A 19,242-nucleotide genomic window follows, 5' to 3' on the forward strand; every position below is an offset into this window, starting at 1 on the left:
ATTTGTGAATAATTTTGCATACAGCACATTATTTGCCTTGTGGATTATACTATATAATTCACTAGTATGATTTAGCTATAATTTGATCAAATGAGTTGGTTTGGTTGCTCACGATTAAGAAGATGAAAAATAATAAGTCGTGTGTTGAGTCATCAGTTAAATTTGTTTGTTGTTGAGAGTCCCACACTTTATCCCATTTCATCAATCCAGAATTTTGTTGTTCCTTTTGACATTTTAATTTTAAAATATGGCTCTTTTAATTTCAGACTCGAATACTAAATATAAATGATCAAAGGTAAACTAAAAATTTAAAGTTTATAAATCGTCAATGATCACAATTACTTATTTTTAATCATAAGTATTAAAGAAAAATCAAAGACCTCATTGGAAAGAGGACGACAAAGCTCAAGTAAATTTCATTTATATTATTGAATCGTAAGCGTACTTTGTTACTCCTCTATCCACAATTGCTTGTCATGGTAAGATGATGCAGATCCTTCAAGGAAAATTTAATACAAGGTGTAATTTGACTAATATAATCATACTATACCAAGAATATCAACAGTTTGCATAACTTTTCAATTGAACTACACTATCATTAAGGATAAATTTAGAAAAAAAAAGACTAATTATTTTTTAATTATTTAAATTAACAATTAATCTTCGATATTTATTTTTAATAGATCTATCAAACAATTATAAACAGAGAGAATATAATATTTCAAATAAATGACACACAACCTTTTGAGTTACTGAAAGTTTACACCCAATTTCCTAGATCCATCCTTACAAATTAAACAACCATTAAATGCGGATTTCAATATAGTAAAATTTCTTGTTTCATGGTTGGCTAACAATTTTTCAGCATTTTCTTGATATAATATATAGTTCTATACTTCTATGAATTTTATAATAAAGCATGATTCAGATTCTCTCTAAGAGCCATATGTCTCAAGTCTCAACAATAAAAAGAAATGAAAAATCCAGATGTCAATGTTCTGCTTGAAGTCATTGTGTGATTTATTAATTAATCAAAATTTTCCATTCAAAGTCTAACTATTAAAATAATTCATTATTAACAGATTCACACATCCAGACACGGATTCTTCTTTGATATAGTTTCATTTCCTAATTTAAAAAAAAAAAACGAAAGTTCATGGAACTTTCGTATAAGAAAAATAAATAAACAAGACATATTTGCTTATTATTTGGCATAATTAATATTCTCCTGTGTTACTTTTATTTGTTTAATATTTTTAAAAAATAACTTTTTACTTTTATTTATCACTTTTAAATTTTAACATATTAAGAAAAAAAATATTATTTTCATGATAAAATTTAAGTATAAATATGACAGATAAAAATAAATCGAGATTACTTCTTCGAATTAAGAAGGGATTAACTTCATACGTAGGATAAATAGAATTCATACTTTAATTATGTGTGTAGGATAAGTAAAGCCATTAATTATTGCTATGTGTAATGATAACACTTTAATTTGTTACATTTATTAGTTCTAATTCTAATTTATGTTTATGTTACGTGTCTTAATGTCTCCTATATACACTTTTCGACAAATTTCTTACACATCAACGTGCAATACCTAACAAAAATGAAAATCTTCGAAATAAAACCTAATGATTAAAATAAGTGAAATTTGAATATATATATATATATATATATTAAAAAGAGAAGTGAGAGACATGTTGTTTTTCTCATTATTTGTTGTTTAATTAATTAATATATATGAACTTAGGTGTAATATCATTTTTTATAATTTTCGATGCTGTTTCATTATATTCCTAACAAGGAAACAATTCTTTTAGTCCATGTGTTATTGGTTTATTACTATATGATATTTTTAAAATCTATGAAATTATTTGAAGTAGAAAAATATTCAAATATTAGTCGATGGAAATAATATAAAATTTGAATCATAAGACGTTTGCAATTAGCAGATTCAATCTTCTCAAAAACGTAACACCATGAATATTGATTAAGTGTAACATATATTAATCACCTTAATTTTGTAATTTAATCACAACTTTGACATTTGTTCTTGTTTTAAAACTTTCACGAAAAAGAAAATTTCTAAGCTTTGATCACTTAAAAGAATATACGGTATATATTAATAATTTTAAAAGATTAAGTCATGGCATGAGAAACTTATCAAAGTCTAATCTCACAATCGACCTCTATTAATATATATTTATATTGTCTAATAATGATATTAAACTTTTTTATGTAAATTCTTGTTGTTGTATATTAGGTTGTACCTCGACATTTCCCAAAATTAAATATGCTCTGTCTAATAATATAAGGATCATAATCATAATTACAAGCTAATAATCATGCACTAAAACCGAGCCATTGATCCCCCTTTCTTAAATAAGAAGAAAATATTTTATTCATTGTTATTTATTCGTTAAATATTTTTTAATTTAATTTTTTTAATTTGTCATTTTTGAAAAATATAGGAAAACAAAAAAAAATCATATTATGTTCTTAATTTATTAACATTGAATTAATGTCTTTAAAAAATATTATAAATAAATATATTTGAAATCCTATCAAAATTAATAGGAATAATATAGTAAATTTACTATACTAATCAAGGTTTTCTTAATACTTAATAGGTATATCAAGTTAAAATTTGATAAGTTAATGTATTTATGCGTAATAAATAAAACTGCTTAGGAAAAAAATAAATACACCCTCTGTCTCATTTTATGTGAAATTTTTCGCATTTCAAGATTCAAATAAGTCTATCTTTGATCGAAAGTTTTCATAGATCCTTTTAACATTTTGAATTATAAATTATTGTGACTTATAGTACTCTTTAGGTAATTTATAAATATATAAATTTCATTCAAAAAAATTAAAAATTCCATACGCAAATATCCTATTAAAATTAAATTGTTTAACTCTAAAAAATGAAAAGTGTCACATAAAATAGGACAGGGTTAATATATTTCTCATGTTGTACATTAGACTTTGACCGGCACATGCAAGCATGTTTGATGTATTTAGGAGCAAAGATAGTATGACTTTAATATATTCTTATGTTGTGTTTTTTGAAAATTAATTTGATTAATTTTTAAAATTAAATTAGATTATATTAATTTGATATTTTAAACAAAATAATTATATATTCAAATATATAAGAAGGTACTATAAATTGTAATTTTTTGCATATCAATATAATAAAAAATACATCTTAAAATATTAATCAAAATTCTTATAATTTAATTTTTTAAACATAGAAATTATGACAATCAATAACGATAGAGGTAATAATTATTTCTATTTCAAATGTTTTATTGCCCTTAAATTCTAAGATAAAGGAGGATTTCTTTTAAACATTTTATTTTAATTTTTTCTATCTCAAGCTATAGTCGAAACGTGAAGCCAAGTTCAAGAAGTCATAGGCTGGCAAAAGGTTCTGTAATCCCATTGAGATCGCCATCGATATCATAAGTTTTATAAAATTAATTGCATAAAACATGAGCTATATTTAATAAATAAATAACATTTTAATTATTTCGATCGAATTCAAAAGGAAGGCAACTACCGGAACATGTTTGTATACATATAGAATTGGTATTATATATTTATATGTAGATACGCTTTTCAATATCTTCATTTTTTTAGCTTAAAATATACAGCAAGGTACAGGGAGTCTTGCAATTGAAAAAATAATAATTAAATTATATTAAATTTTGAGAGTAGAGAAGAGTGATATTTTTATAAATAAAAAAATTGATACACACGTTTCTTTGTTGTGTTTTGAGGTAATATGTTTAAAGAAAAATGGTATATGCTACTCAGATCCTTAATTATCATAATTAATCCCTAATATTACGGGATTGGACATTAAGGGACGTGTGGAAGTGGTATAACGGGATTACATTTAATTAAACAAGCCTTATAATCATAGTTAAAAATAAATTAAGAAAAAACTCACTAATTTTGGTAAGAAAATTCTCATCTTTCATTAATTTTAGCTCCTCGTTAATATAATTATTTTCATGATATATATTTTATATATCCAATATTAATAGCATTTCCCTAATCTAAAGTTAAGAATACTCCCCGTTTTTTCAAAAAAAAATATATTTGACAAAGTAAAATTATAGATTAAAGTGTAATGAGATCAATAAGAAAAAGCAAAAAAAAAAAAAGATTAAGAAAAAGAAAGACCAACTTTTATTTTAAACGCAAAATATTCTAAAACGTTTAACAAATATAATTATACAATATAATTTTTCCTTTCCATTTTTTTTCATTTCCGACATAAACTCATTCGACAAATACTTAAGTATCTTTTTACCAAAAAAAAAAAAAAATTTAATTTTTTTTCCGTGTCAACGAGGTTTACAAGATTTTCACAAAAAATAAATAAAAAATATAATGTTATATTTTAAAGTAATTTAGAAAGTATGATCTAAATTTATCTTTTTTTTTAGGGAAAATTGTATAAAATAGCAAACTAATAACCTAAATTAAATGGAATAACTAGGGTTTGATTTAATTGTGCTCCATAGCAAACATTATCTAAAATTTGCCAGCGTCTCTCTCCCATGAATCTCGCTCGCCACTCTCCATTCTCGCTCGCCTCTCTCGCTTTATACACAGAAGTGTATAATTCTGTTTCTGTTTTGTATAAAGCGAGAGAAAATTGTATATACACATGCAAAAATGTATATCTTCGTGTTATACACTTAATTATACAATTTACAAACATTTTACTTCAAAAATTGCAGAGAAAAAGGCCAACGAATTATACAATTTAGGCCAGCGAATTATACACTTTTATATGTATAGCGAATTATACAGTTTTTATGTTTGCTATGGAGCGCAATTATGCAAAGTTTGCTATATTATACAAATATGAATTTTTTGTTTGCTATATGTGAAGATTGCCCTTTTTTTAATACAATATTGTAGAGAATTATCTCGAGTGAATATTAATGTGTATTTTGTAGTTTTTATTTAATATTAAGAATATTTATGATTTTATTTGCAAATAAAATTAAAATCAAATCAATTATATTTAAAAAATAAATAGAAAAATATAATTAAAGTATTGATATTAATGAGGAGCCCAAATTAGTCAAAGACGATTTTTCTTACCAAAGTCGGTGAATTTGTTTCTAACTTGTTCTTCAATATATGATTAAGAGTATGTTATTGAAATTTAACCTAGACCGCTAAATTTTAAATATAATAAGTATCACTCATCTAAATATACACTCAGAGTAAATAAAAAAATACATATATATATAATGAAAATGAGTCAAATCATATATAACATACTACTTGTAATTATAAATTTGAAAACTGGCTTGAAATTTAATATTGGAAGGAGATATAAATAATTCTCTAAATGACAAAAACATCTAATTAAAGATCCTCTAAAACTTTAACATGTTTTCTCCCGATCCTTTAAACTATCAGTAGTCTTAATTATCTATGAACATGACTTTTTCGTCCCTAGAAAATATGAAGAAACATATCAAGTTTAGAATGATATTTAGATATTCTGCCTATTAGACGTTGTGTATTGGATGAGTAACGTTTCACAGTTGAAACTTGTTTTTAAAGTCTTACCCAGTTGTTCTTAATTTCCAAACTCAAATTGCACCTAAAAGTTAGGAGTACTAACGTATATATCAATACTAGTATATGATATATCGAATAGCTAGTGCTAATTAACAAAATTTTAATTGGTAAAAGTTTAATTTGTTTGCAATATGGATTGGGATACAGAGTCTTACCCTGAGTACAAAGATTTAATTTTTATTCCCTTCTTTGCTCTCTTCTTCCCCGTCCTTCGATTCATACTCGACAGATTAGTTTTCGAGGTAAATATATAAATAGAATCACTTATACGCACTTATTTCAATTTTGTCATATCAGTATTTGTACTCTATGGAGTTTCATGCAAAACACCTGAACCTGTTTAAAACCTAATATTTTGGACACATTTAATATGATTTTTGTTATTTTAATTTAATTAATTAACCGCGCTCTGATACGCATTGTAAGGCATTGGCTAAGCGCATGATTTGTGGGAAGGACGCAAAGGTGATAAAAAATGGTAGTAGTATTAAGAGGAAGAAGATGAACAAGTTCAAGGAGTCAGCATGGAAATTTATGTATTTTCTATCTGCAGAGATATTTGCACTTTATGTTACTTATAACGAACCTTGGTTCACAAATACTCGATATTATTGGACAGGCCCTGGAGATCAGGTTTGGCCTGATCTCAAAATCAAGTAAGTTTAGGATTTTGTGTACATATTTTTTTTTTCTTCGAAGAATCGAGAGTCTATCAAAAACAACTTTCACAGGTTAAAGCTGAAAGGATGGACCATGTATGCTGGAGGATTTTACTTGTACTCCGTATTTGCATTGATCTACTGGGAAACAAGACGCTCTGATTTTGCTGCCCATATGATTCATCACATAACATCAGTATCACTGGTTCTCTTGTCTTACATTTTCGGGTACGTAATTTAGACGTGTATTTATAATTTAAAATTTTAAATTTTTATACACATGCATTTTAATAATTAGGTTCAGACGTTTTAATCATAATAAAAATAAGGTATCCTTCTACTCCAACTACGTCCATGCTATATAACAGTTGAATACAATATACATATATTTATTATTGATACGAAGAAACTAGAGATTTATCTGTTTTAATCTATTTGTTTTACTTTTCTTTTTAATCTGTTTTAAAAAAACGGAAAGTGCAGGATGGCACGTGCGGGATCAATGGTTGCATTAATTCATGATGGAAGTGATGTACTGATGGAAATTGCTAAGATGTCACTTTACAGTGGATTTCATAGTGTTGCTGATATTTCCTTCGCTCTTTTTGCATTGTCTTGGCTATTACTTCGTCTAATCTACTTTCCATTTTCCATTATCTATAGCACATGGTTAGTCTGATTGACCCTCGTACTTTGAATTAAGTCACATAAAATAAAATAGATATACTATTTATATTATTTAATATTTTGTATACGTATTTATAACGTAATTTAATTTATTTTTAAAGATAAATGATTCATTATTGCTTTTGCAGCTATGAAGTTCTTTTCATAGTGGACAAGGAGAAACAACAAAATATAAATGGAATCATACTTTACTTTGTGGTAAATTCAATGCTGATATGTTTGCTGCTTCTTCACATATATTGGTGGACACTCATATGCCGCGTGATTATGAATATCCTGAAAAAAGGCCAATTTGATGACGTCCGATCTGGTAATTAAATATTGTGTCTGGTAGTTCAGTTAATTGATTATCAAAATTTTTACCTTGTCATTGTCCTACGTATTCGTTTACCGTAAAAATAACAACGATAAAAATACTCATTCATTGCAATTTATATGATGCATTTTACGTACGATACCTTTTATTTCAACAAATTTATTTACTATACGAAATTTTAAAGCAAATTATAGATATTTATGTATAAATGATCTCATTAGGTTAAATTAGAAGTTTCAAGTGAAATATAATATACAGTATTTCTTTAGGAACAAATTAAATAGGAAAGTGAGTTACCTAAGTTGGACGGAGAAAAAATATTGTTTATATTATATAATTCCAGCTTGTGATCTTAGACTGCATGTATTTATCTTAATGATTTGCAGATTCAGAATCTGAATCCGATGAGGATGAGCATAAACAGAGTTGATGCGGATCGAAAAGCTTAGATTATTAAAACCATTAGCTATTTGCATTGTATTTCGGATAGTTTCTTAATGTATATTTTTAGTTTTTAAATATTCTGTTGTTGAAATAATGTTTGAATATACATGTTGTTACAACGAATTAATGTTATAACAAGGTTTGACTGTATATCAAAGTAGATTCATCCAATATATATAATCAAAATATTTAATTTTATCCTACTTGTATAGTGTAATTAATTTTCATGGAGAGCGTTCAATTATTGAAGCCCTTGCCTGAGACAGGGCATTGATGTATAAATAGGACAAGATTTGGTTGCTCAGGCGGTAATCATCCTCCGCCTCCAATGTTAACTGGATTGCTCTGTTAGTTCCTGACCTAGTCTAACAATTACTTGAACTCTATCTTTGAAGAAAATGTGGTATTAGATTAGTTGTGATCATGTATGTCAAGAGAGAACATTGAAAGCTTGAGCAGTGTGAGCAACTTTGATAAACACATCCTCCAAAGTTGTATCAGCCAGACCCCAAGCATAAACTGTGAATCTACTCTTTGCTTTTTCAACAGCTTGAAATACATCTGCAATTCTAACCTCTTGCTTTGGCAACTCAAACTTCTGTGTCCCTGATAGATGATATATCCTGTTGGCATTTGGGGATAGGCTTTGCACCATGTGCTCCACTTCCTCCTCATTATCTGATGATGTTGTCATCGTAAACACATAAGACCCTCCGTATCTTGCCTTCAACTGTTGGATATACATGGTCAGAACAGTTTACACGTAAAAAGAAGCAGATGGAGAGAGGTCAAAAATGACTTAGCCCTGGCAATCAAATCCTTAGTTTAATCAACACTTACAAGGACCTTCTTGCTTTTATGACTCTAGAATCGCGCCACAAGATCAAAAATATAAATATGCAGGACTTCTTAAATGCTTGAGATTACCTCTTTAGGATTTCCTATGCACTGCAAGCTGCCATCGACGAATATTCCTAGTCGATCACATAGATGTTCTGCTTCTTCCATTGAATGAGCTGAAATTGTTATCCTTTATGAGTAGTCATATTAATGATCTCATTAACCAGTGGTAAGAAATGAGCAAGGGAAGAATTCGGGTGCACAAAGTGCAACATATATATGTTGCGCTTGGGGCAAATATCTCGTTTATCATTTATTAGTACCCTTCATACAACTCGTTAGTACTGTCCTGAGTGCACATAGTTCATTCATGTTAAAGGGGAAACAAAGAAACAAGATAAAGCATGTTAAGTTACTAGTGAGAATAATCGCTCTATCTTGCTTTGCACGCTTGACAACATTCCACAAGTTACTTCGTGAAGATGGATCCAGTCCAGTGCTGGGCTCATCCATGTAGACAACCTAAAGAGTTTCATAAACCACTAGCATATTATCAATACACATCTCGGAATATCTTCCCACGAGAATGGATGGTAAGGAGTAACATACCTTGGGATCTCCAATCAGTGAAATAGCAACACTTAGCCTCCTCTTCATTCCTCCACTGTATTTACCAGCTTTCTTGTCAGCAACGCCTCCATGAAACAAGTTGACACTCTTAAGAGATTCTTCAACTGCCTGTAGGCAGAAAAGTATAAATAACCATATATATATATATATATTCAGATGAGGAGTCAAGTCTATCAAGATTTTAGTCTTTCAAGTTGCCTCGACGATTCATTGCCCGTAAAGAATCAACCAATTGCTTGTGCTATAGAATGAATAGTATCAGTAAAGATATCCTGGACTTGAGGAATACAATCAATTTAATCAGTTGTGTTAATTGGCTATAACTTAATTCTGCTGTAACAGATTTTGGATTATAAGTTCAATTTTACAAGCACTCATTAGCCATTAACCTACTTGTGTCAAGTCTGCTCCTTCAAGATTTTTAAGCCTTCCATAGAAAAGTAGATGCTCCCTTCCTGTTAATATCTCCCAAAGCAAGCTGAAATGAACTCCCAAATGAAAAAGAGAATTAGTATTAGGTCGATATTATTTGCAGGAAGGGGGGATCGAATGTCAACTAAAAGCAATTCTTACTCATGCTGCGGACATACACCCATGTTGGTGTATATCATATCCATGTCTGTTCGTATATCCATACCTTGAGCATATGCAGTACCGGAGCTTGGTTTTATGAGCCCAATCATCTGTTAGAGGAAAATTATCGATCAAGGGTGTTGAGTTTCACTTTTAACAATCTAAATACATAAATAAAGAGTCAGTATGCAGCTTATCTCACTACAAAATGCGAGGCAGTCAGAATGTGTATTTAAAGTAGTGACTACTCTAAGATTACATTCTTGAGTGACTAAAACTTAAGATTTACAAAGATATATCTAGCACAAAACAGACAACAGGACTGACCATGTTAATAAAAGTAGTTTTGCCAGCACCATTGGGACCTAGCATACCAAAACATTCCCCTTGAGGCAAAGCAAGTGACAATCCTCTCACTGCAAATTTCTCAGGGTTTCCATCTTTCCCTGGATAAACCTTTTCCAAATTGTCACAAATGACAGCATGACCTGTACTTGATTCGAGCAACTGTTCAACTCTCTCCCTCTGTTGAAAGGAAGTTCCGTATGGTTAGTATTATAGACAGTGACAAACATACCCTGCAAAAAGGTTTTTCATGAGAAATGTTAAACATTTACCTCCTGAGCAACATCAGGCTTCTCCATTTGTACGAAAACTTTAGACCCCTGCCTTCTAAAACTATGTTTCCTAGAGGAAGGCGGAGGCCTCTTTCTAGAGTGCCACATGAAACATAGGGAATATTTCCCTGATGAAGCAATCTGATCAACGTAATAACCAAGAAAGAGAAACACCAACCACTGCACCAACATAATAATTAGGACCTCCTTCATTCCATTTTTTCCGTCACTCAAGTCTTTCCATCTCATACCATCCGTTCCTAAATAATTACCCTTGAAAGCATAATGGGAAAACTCATAAAGTCCACGAAAAAGAGAAAAGCCAGGATATAGCTCCATAACTATAATCCAGCCTCCTACAATGTCATGACAGTGTTCACCGGAAGATTAGTACAAAAATGAAGCAATATCCAATTAAAATATTTTCAACAACTAAAACAAAATATCAGGAGAAATGAAGCCAAACAAAACACACCAGTATCTCAATTCTAACATGATTTTTTTGCACAGAAGGTAAGGAAAGTACAAGTTGATTCTCTTCACCTAATGAAAAATATAACGTCCATGCTCCTTGGTAAAGAAAGGGGAAGTTAGAAGGTTAACAGTAATTGTTTCCAATTTTCGTTCAAAGCCTGAAAATTTAAAAAATAACAACATGGAAATAGTAGGTTTGACAGTAGCAATAGGACGAGTGGTTCTCGTAGTTGTATTGCCCTAAAGCAACACAACTGAACCCCTCTTCTCGGGAAATTTAATGGTTTGGGGTACGTCAATTCCCTGGATTTTCTGCCTTCCCTTTCCCTTCATCCAGCCACTCTTTTAGTTCCCAAAATTTATATAATCCAGAATCAGTTCAATCTCTAAGGCAGATTTCCGCTGAGAAGGGAATAGTGTGTGTCCAAAAGTGAACAAAGCCCTATAACTTCCCTTAAACAAAATTTCATATTTTCTGATAGCTCTAGAAAGCAGATAAAAGAGACAACCATGCCTTTAATTTCCACTTTAGAAATTGAATGATGCAATCCCCTCAAAAGGCCCAAATGAACTGCAGGTCAGTACCAATGTACTGCTTCAATAAAACAGGACTGTCGCTATTTTGGAGGGTGACTAGGTGGTCCAACAATGAAAATCATGAGTTTGCAAGACAACCTTAATATTACGGAACTTACTGGAAAATGTTTCATCCTGGAGAAAGAACTGGAAAAGGAATGATGACAAGAGTCCATTTGCAAACACCATTACATAGCCAATGACTGTTACAATGTCAAGTAAGCAGAATCTGTCATATAATATTAGTTGCTGAAAGTTAATAAGAAAAATTGGTTCATCATCATTCTCATAAACATTCTTTTTCATATGCGCAATCGTTGCAATATTAACAACAACTTCTATTACAGATAGTAAACCTGTGGCTGCCTGGACATTAGAGAAAAATGCAGCAACTAAAAAAGCAAGGGACTCTTGCAAGTTTATATAGATGAAGTAAAACACGAACTGGATGGCGTAATCATTAAGCAAAAAGAACTTCAAGCCTGCAAAAGGGAAAAAGGGGAAATGAAGGAAATTTGTAGCAGGCAACTCCAGTTAACAGAAAGGGCTCAACTGAGTAGCTGTAGCATTACCTACTAATGAGCCGAAAATCACAAAACATAACATGTATATAGAAGCTACGAATAGAAAATAAGCATAAGAAATCAGCCAATAGGGACCATCCCCAAGTCCATGCATTTTCATCATGATCCTCAGTTTTTGCTGCTTCTCATAAACTAGAGCTATCAAAACAACCTGCACACAATTAATCATGCAATAAGCATGACATAAAATATTAAATTGAATCATATGATGAATAAAAAGAAAACATTTGTATAAAGGTTATTAAGTATATACAATTACTCCGATACAAATTAATAACATAAGCTTAACCAGGCATCATATTGTTTCTAAAGAAAATAACCCGTAAGGAATTCCAGAGATACTAAAAGTTGAAAGCTGCTGTACATTCTGTCAAACCTCTTGACTGATAAGGTGCTGAGCTAAAGAAGCTCGACACTGTATGATAAATGAACACGAAATTTAAGAATGTAAAGAAGATTATTGGATTTTGTGATCTTAAACTAAATGTGTGAATATCATACCAAAAGTACCCTTTGAATTTTGTGGTCTTAAACATGCCATGTTAATTCTACACAAGAATGGCACTAAGGGTGAATTGTGAATGTTGGAGATAAAAACTTACTTAATATATAAAAAGACATTCTTATGAAAAAAGCTAAAAGTGGAAGTAAGACACATAAGGAAATGGAGGGCGCAAAATTTTCTTAGCTCTTCTATGAATAAATCAGATTTTCATTCTCATACATGAACCAAGAAATAAGCGACTTTCACCCAAAAAGAAGAAGAAGACCCTAAACTCATAGAGTGACTGAATAAGGAGGTAAATTTCACTCCTCATGACTCCAAGGAATAAAAGGAGATAAATACTAAACAATGCAGTTGATGAATGCAAAGAAAGTTGTCTAGGAACTGGATTGCTGACAAGTTGGCATCAGTGGATAGCATCAACAGAAAACAGATTTGTCTGACATGATTGAGACAGTCAATTGAACAAATCCCATCACGATAGAGCATAAACACAACATACTTACTTACAGGAAAAAGTTGTGAAACCACCCATGTAAAGAATAGTGGTCCAAGGAGAGAAGCGAAGTCCAGATTGAGTTTTGTTTCTGGTTTGGGCATTTCTTTGACAAACTCAAACAATATTCTTGCAGAAGGTCCAAGCAAATCCAGAATGTAGGCATTTGATGCCTGTACATAGCATTCAACAAATGTAGATATTCATTCCATTCAGTCAAGAAGAAGTGCAACATGAAGAAAATCAGATGACCTTTGAATTGCTAGTGAGATAAGGAACAGACAACTTATATTTCTTAGTAATGGACAATTTGATACAATTTGGTTCTTGCCAATTAACTAGACAATTTGAAACATAACGAGCTCAGGGGTATCACACCAGGTGCCTTCAACAACTGCTGCTTGTCATAATCAATTATAACTCTTCTTTAAACTTACTTAAGAGAGTAAGGAAATTAGACAATATAGAGTATGGTCCAATGAGCAAATCAAAAGTAAGATGCTCAACTGGACTATGGCCCATCCAGCTAGTTCCAATAACTAGACAAGGCAATCATTGAATATAAAATTAAGAAGTCTTTTTCTGAATTTAAAAGCGTACATCAAATCTTATTTATTATATACGTGTGTGTGCATGTAGATATGAAATGCATTTTATTATTTTGACAGATATGTGCGTGTAGATATGAAATGGAAAGTTTACCAAATTCACTGAACGAGGAACCCTTGTCAAAGCCAAAGGTTGATTGCTTTTGCCATTCTTATACGAAGAGTTATACCAAATACTCACATTGAAACCATTCCTATTTGAGTTAAGGAAATCATATGCTGCAAAAAAAAAAACACGCATAATTAATATGATACTGAAATAGCAAACTTATGCTTAAAGACATTCATGCAAAGAGCACCAAAAAACCTGCTATTATCTCATTTATCTTTCTCTCTGGATTCCCGTTCATGTAACCCTTATGCAGTTCATCATTGATCTCATGAGAACTATTACGCCACAAGTGTAAACCTTTTACACAACTTATCTCTGCAGCAGGAATTAACAAAGCTATAAACTGTATAAACCAATATGTTCAATCAGATAGTCCGAGATGCATGGTGATACTGCAACATCAAAGTTAAAAAGATCTCCCCTGATAGAAACTTATCCTACTTGGGTCACACAATAACCATGAAATGTATACTCAAGTTCTACAATAAAAGAGGTTTACTTTTTCACCTAAGCCTTGCTCTTTTTTCCTGAATTACACATGCAATATCTAGAACATCAAAATGGTTAAAGTTAGCCAGAACTCAGAAAGCAGTAATGAACATAAATTGACTACCTTGCTGAACAGCGACAGAACCAAAATCTAGTGGAAGAGAAAATGTGAAGTCAGGAGAACACTGTGACCGAACATTGTAGACTGTCTGGTTAGAGAAGAAAGCTGCCTCAAGAAAATTCATATACTTAGACTGTGACTCAGAGCCCTGAAAATTTAAAAGATGTTTCATCATCAAACAAAGAGTAAATTTTGAACCTCAAGGGAAATAACAAAGTAGAATAAGCTGAATACAGAGAGGCTCACCAATACATTATAGGCTAAGCTATAGAAAATGTCAGAGTAATCCAGAGTTGATCCACTGCTGAACAAATTTGTACCCATACCTATTAAATTCCACATTATTCGACATACACATAGAAATTAAATACTCAATTCACTTCTAGTATACTAGGATCACAAAAAAAAACAATTCATACTTTCTCCAAGAGTCTGATTAGTTCCAGTTAGAAGTATAGTAGCTGGACAGGAACCCGATATCTTGCACGAATCATCAGGCAAGTCCCCATATGATATAAAATCAGTTTGTACAGCACGATACGTTGATTCTGGTATCTGTAACAAGGGTGGCCACTCCAGTGGCCTAGGAATTGAACAGCTGATGGCTTGGTTCAAATCTGAGTATTCGATACCACATACTTCTTCACATTTGCCTTCACCATTTTCGTCAATACATTTACAGCCACATCGGTTCCATGGTTTATCCAACTCCTTATTTACCCAATTTTGAAGGAAAACTAGTAATAAACAAAGTATTATAGGAACCGAAATGAGGCGAATATTAGACTTGATATCTCGCTTCTACAACAAAATGAGAAACAATCACGAAGAATAAGTAAATATCACGTTTATAAACACATAAATTTTTCAATATCATGAACACAAGTGAACCAACAAAAATAACATCAATGTACCGAATAAAATACAACATAACATATATCCCCGTGAAATTCCACAAATGAGATTGCTCTAATTCTACAAATGAGGTTGCTCTATATCCCGTGAAATTCCATAAATAAGGTCGAGGAGAGTAGGTTATACGCAAACCTGAAAAGTAAAATTCTTTCTGAGGAGAGCATTGGCTTGAGTGGAGAAGCTTGTTGGACCATGCACCGAATCCGCCATGGTTTCATTAATTCAGCTCTATTCTAAATTCAACTGTTTTATTTTTAAAACTTCTGTTTAAATTTAGTGAAAGGAAGTTCGTTGAGAAATCAGAATGAACAGACGTTTGTTCAGTGGCCAGTGCACTAGATCTTCTTTTTTTATGTGCAGATGGCGGTAGGGCATGCTTCAATTGGAGTATTATTTTATGATTATGACTTTACCTTTTTTGAAAAATATCTCAATTCTATGTACTAAGAAATATTTATTTTTTAAAAAAAAGTATAAGCAATTCTCACTTTTGAAAAAGGAAAAGACATAAATTTTCTTTTAAAATTATTTCTAAAATTAGTTACACGTTTAAACTACTATACATATATACTATTTAAAAGTAAATTTTTTAATTTCATAAAGTGAGAGTGATGTTACATATTTCAGGATGATGATAAATTCACTTTTGAATAGTATAAATATGTAATGGATCACTATAATAATTTAAGCGTATAAATGACTTTTCGATAAGAATTCAAAGAAAAATTTATGTATTTTCCCCTTTTTAAAAAGTACACAACAAGGACATTTTAGATGCATTTCAATTTTCATGTCTAAAGAATTAGTTTTATAGTAGTAGTACTAGTTTATAATTTTATACTTTGCTACGTTCCATATCGAATATTTCAGTATTTTTTATGATATTGTATTAAATATTTTCAAAAAATGTTATATCAAGTATTATAATAGTGAAATTGTGATATCAAAAATTTTAATTTCAATAATTACTATAACATGTCTATTCCTAGTTGAGGTTTGCTTCTTTTTAAAATGAAATAAAATAAAAGGATACGGAAGAAAAATTAGGAAACGAAATTATAAAAGTGGTAATTAAACTCTTAACAATAAGATAAAAATTCATATAGTTAACTAATTGAGCTATTAAAATTCTCATATAACACTCCTCTAACCTCTTGTTCTTGTTTAAAAAGAAAAGGGATGGAAACATATATTGGTATAAAGAAGTGGTCATCTAGTTTAACTCAACTCTTAAAATTACTTAAAAAAACGAGAATCACATACAATACTCTACATATGGTAACAGGGGCCGATGCAGTGTATAATGAGGGGTCCTTTCGGTGAAAAAATATTACTATTTATACATGATTAAAATTATTTTTTTAGATACATATAATAGATGTCAAACTCCCTCTCATTAGTTCATATGTTTACTTCTTAGATTTAAATGCACTCACTGAAATTTTTAGCTCCGCCACTATGTGACAACCTATTTTTCCTCCCACGATCTATGTAAAATTACTTCAAAACTCCTCACACATCCATGATTAACAATATAATAACATGAAGGTTTAACATTGGATTATTAGTGATAGTGATTAAAGGCGCTAGTAATTGTGAACTGTCGTCTTTATAAAAATTGAAGAATAGAATCTCAATAATATTAGATTATTCAAAATTATCGAGTGATTTTAACGAGAGAAAAATATATTTGACAAATAATAATTAAAATTAAATGATTAAAATTGTAATCTAAAAATAAACTTTGTAACTGAGACGTAAATAACTAAATTTAAAGCATTTAATAAGTACAAACCAATAATCTTAATGTCATTAAAATATGTAAATGATTAATTTAAAATAAATATTGTAGATATAGTTTCATTTAATTCTAATTCGCAGTAAATTTAATTTCATTCACCTTTCTTCCCTTTCTGAGATCTCGCTCACCACTCCTCTCTTTTTCAATCATCTCTTCCTCACCTTTCTCACTATATACAAACATAAATTTATAATTTGTGTTTGTGTTAGTATAAAGCGTGAAACTGCATTACAAATATAAATATATATATCTTCATCTTATATACTTATAATTATATAAATATCAATCTTTCCTTGCCTAGTTCTCTCTTGTCTTTCTCTCTCATATAAACACAAATTATGCAAAATATTATGTATAATTTATGATTCAATATATAAATACAAATGTTTTAACTCGATTTAATATTATATGTATTCAAATTTTATGCAGATATACAAATACAATCATTGATATATATATATATATAATATATATATATATGATTGACATACATAATTCATTTCTCTCACTCTCTGCCCTCTCTTGCTCACCCCTCTAGCCTAACACGGAGAACATATACATATGCAGACACAATTTATATATATATATATATATATATATATATATATGACTGACATACATAATTCATTTCTCCCACTCTCTGCCCTCTCTTGCTCGCCCCACTCTCAATTTTGCTCGCCACTCTAGCCTAACACGAAGAACATATACATATGCAGACACAATTTTTATAGACACAAACGAATTAATGCCTCAATTTGGACAAATCAGATACACCATAACAAACATAATTTTACTATGGAGTGCAAATAATAAAATAATAACTATAAAACACTAAATAATTTTTATTTTTGCTATTCTTAAAATTTACTATTTAATTTAAGAGGATGTCATTGGACCGCATAGGTTTTATGTAGAAACTAAATAACGTAACGTGGCTAAAATATATTTATCCCCCAATGATTGTGAAATTCAAGGTATTCAGAGGAATAAAGCAAGTCCAAATAGACATCAAATACGGATCTCAACAATATTAGTAAGTGTATTATACTCCTTTATTCATAGTCTATTTTACTCTTATTAATTAATTAATTATTTTTTTAATATTAAGTGACTTATAATAATTAAAAATAATAGGATAAAATTACTATTTTTATTTAGAAAGAATTTCATAAATAGTTATACTTTGCTAATTTACCATTCGTATTGCTTTGATAATTGTATTAGTTCACTAATTAATAATAGTCTATATTGCTTATCATTTGTATGTTTTGATTCTGTATCAGATTACTAATAAATAATAGGCCAAAATTTGTTCGTTTAGTAGGACTTTATGTATGAATATTGTTGCAACTGTTACCAGCATATCACTTATATTTATCCGCTCTAATATTTGTATCAACTATCAACACGATATAATTACAATAAGTCATATGTGTATATTTAATTTCGTAGTATTAACACATATATTCGCAATATATTGTATGTGTATACTCAACAAATCGATCTACTCTCTATATAACATAAAAAAAAAAGAAACCCAAATCTATACATATATATATACACAGCTGCCCTTTTTTTTTATTTGATACAATTTTGCAGGACAAAGTCAATAAATTATATATGATTCGAATTAGTAATTTTAGTTTAAATATTATATTTATATTTAAAAATTATTCAATATGTATAGATAAATTATTTAATACCCACTAATGAAAAGAAATATAATTTTGAAATCATAAAAAAAATAATCTTGATTCTGCCTCCAAATTCATCTCAAGTGATGTGAGTTAACAGTTTAATTAATTCTCTAACCATACAATTTATTCTTTTTCTATTTTTTGTATCAAAAGCCTTTGAATCAGATTTAAAAAGTCACTAAAAATTAGAGGAGTTAATTTCTACGAATTGATGTCACCATAAATTATTTACCAAAATATGCTATTCAAAGTCCAACGGTTAATAAAGTCAAATATTAACTAATTTGTGTTGGGAATTAAACACACAACACACACAAATAATCTAGAGAAAAGAGAAACGGAACACAAACGGGACACACAAGAATTTAACGTGGTTCGGTTTCCCTACTCCACGACTGTAACAGGAGGATTTTATTTCACTTGTGCTACTGTTTTGAATTACAAATACAAGGATCATATTTATAGGAAAACCAAAT

At 29.9% G+C, this 19,242-nt stretch overlaps 2 protein-coding genes across 4 annotated transcripts; one reads left to right on the top strand and one right to left on the bottom strand.

The window, feature by feature from the left end:
- The first annotated feature begins 6,054 nt into the window (after positions 1-6,054).
- On the top strand, positions 6,055-7,778 carry LOC107014650 (protein ASC1-like). Its single transcript, XM_027915389.1, has 5 exons — positions 6,055-6,278; positions 6,354-6,509; positions 6,765-6,950; positions 7,097-7,278; positions 7,671-7,778. The coding sequence occupies exons 1-5, from the start codon at positions 6,064-6,066 to the stop codon at positions 7,712-7,714; spliced, it is 783 nt and encodes a 260-aa protein (XP_027771190.1). The 5' UTR covers positions 6,055-6,063; the 3' UTR covers positions 7,715-7,778.
- A 123-nt stretch (positions 7,779-7,901) lies between these two features.
- LOC107014648 (ABC transporter A family member 7-like) lies at positions 7,902-15,641 on the bottom strand. Of its 3 annotated transcripts, XM_015214652.2 has the most exons (18): positions 15,401-15,640; positions 14,773-15,154; positions 14,600-14,679; positions 14,357-14,501; positions 13,939-14,058; positions 13,726-13,850; positions 13,038-13,196; positions 12,011-12,173; positions 11,795-11,920; positions 11,558-11,641; positions 10,389-10,744; positions 10,099-10,296; positions 9,772-9,881; positions 9,592-9,676; positions 9,178-9,306; positions 8,985-9,090; positions 8,656-8,744; positions 8,159-8,458 (listed from the first exon to the last, which is right to left on the bottom strand). In XM_015214652.2, exons 1-18 carry the CDS (start codon positions 15,476-15,478, stop codon positions 8,159-8,161), a joined length of 2,835 nt encoding a protein of 944 aa, XP_015070138.1. In that variant the 5' UTR covers positions 15,479-15,640. The 3 variants fall into 3 exon arrangements, with proteins under 3 accessions (XP_015070139.1, XP_015070138.1, XP_015070136.1); XM_015214653.2 differs by lacking the exon at positions 11,795-11,920 and having other exon boundaries at positions 7,902-8,458; XM_015214650.2 differs by having other exon boundaries at positions 11,558-11,920; positions 15,401-15,641.
- Positions 15,642-19,242: the final 3,601 nt, after the last annotated feature.

This window comes from Solanum pennellii, chromosome 3 (assembly GCF_001406875.1).
Source record: "Solanum pennellii chromosome 3, SPENNV200".
Lineage (NCBI taxonomy): Eukaryota > Viridiplantae > Streptophyta > Magnoliopsida > Solanales > Solanaceae > Solanum > Solanum pennellii.

Bases quoted from the DNA above. Each gene is read 5' to 3' on its own strand.
- LOC107014650 (XM_027915389.1), top strand. From the start codon at position 6,064: ATGATTTGTGGGAAGGACGCAAAGGTGATAAAAAATGGTAGTAGTATT. The intron at 6,951-7,096 runs GTTAGTCTGATT...TTGCTTTTGCAG, and splicing joins TCCATTATCTATAGCACATG to CTATGAAGTTCTTTTCATAG. The intron at 7,279-7,670 runs GTAATTAAATAT...AATGATTTGCAG, and splicing joins ATTTGATGACGTCCGATCTG to ATTCAGAATCTGAATCCGAT.
- LOC107014648 (XM_015214650.2), bottom strand. From the start codon at position 15,478: ATGGCGGATTCGGTGCATGGTCCAACAAGCTTCTCCACTCAAGCCAAT. The intron at 14,059-14,356 runs GTAGTCAATTTA...TTCCTGCTGCAG, and splicing joins TTCTGTCGCTGTTCAGCAAG to AGATAAGTTGTGTAAAAGGT. The intron at 9,677-9,771 runs GTAAGAATTGCT...AGTTCATTTCAG, and splicing joins GGTGTATGTCCGCAGCATGA to CTTGCTTTGGGAGATATTAA.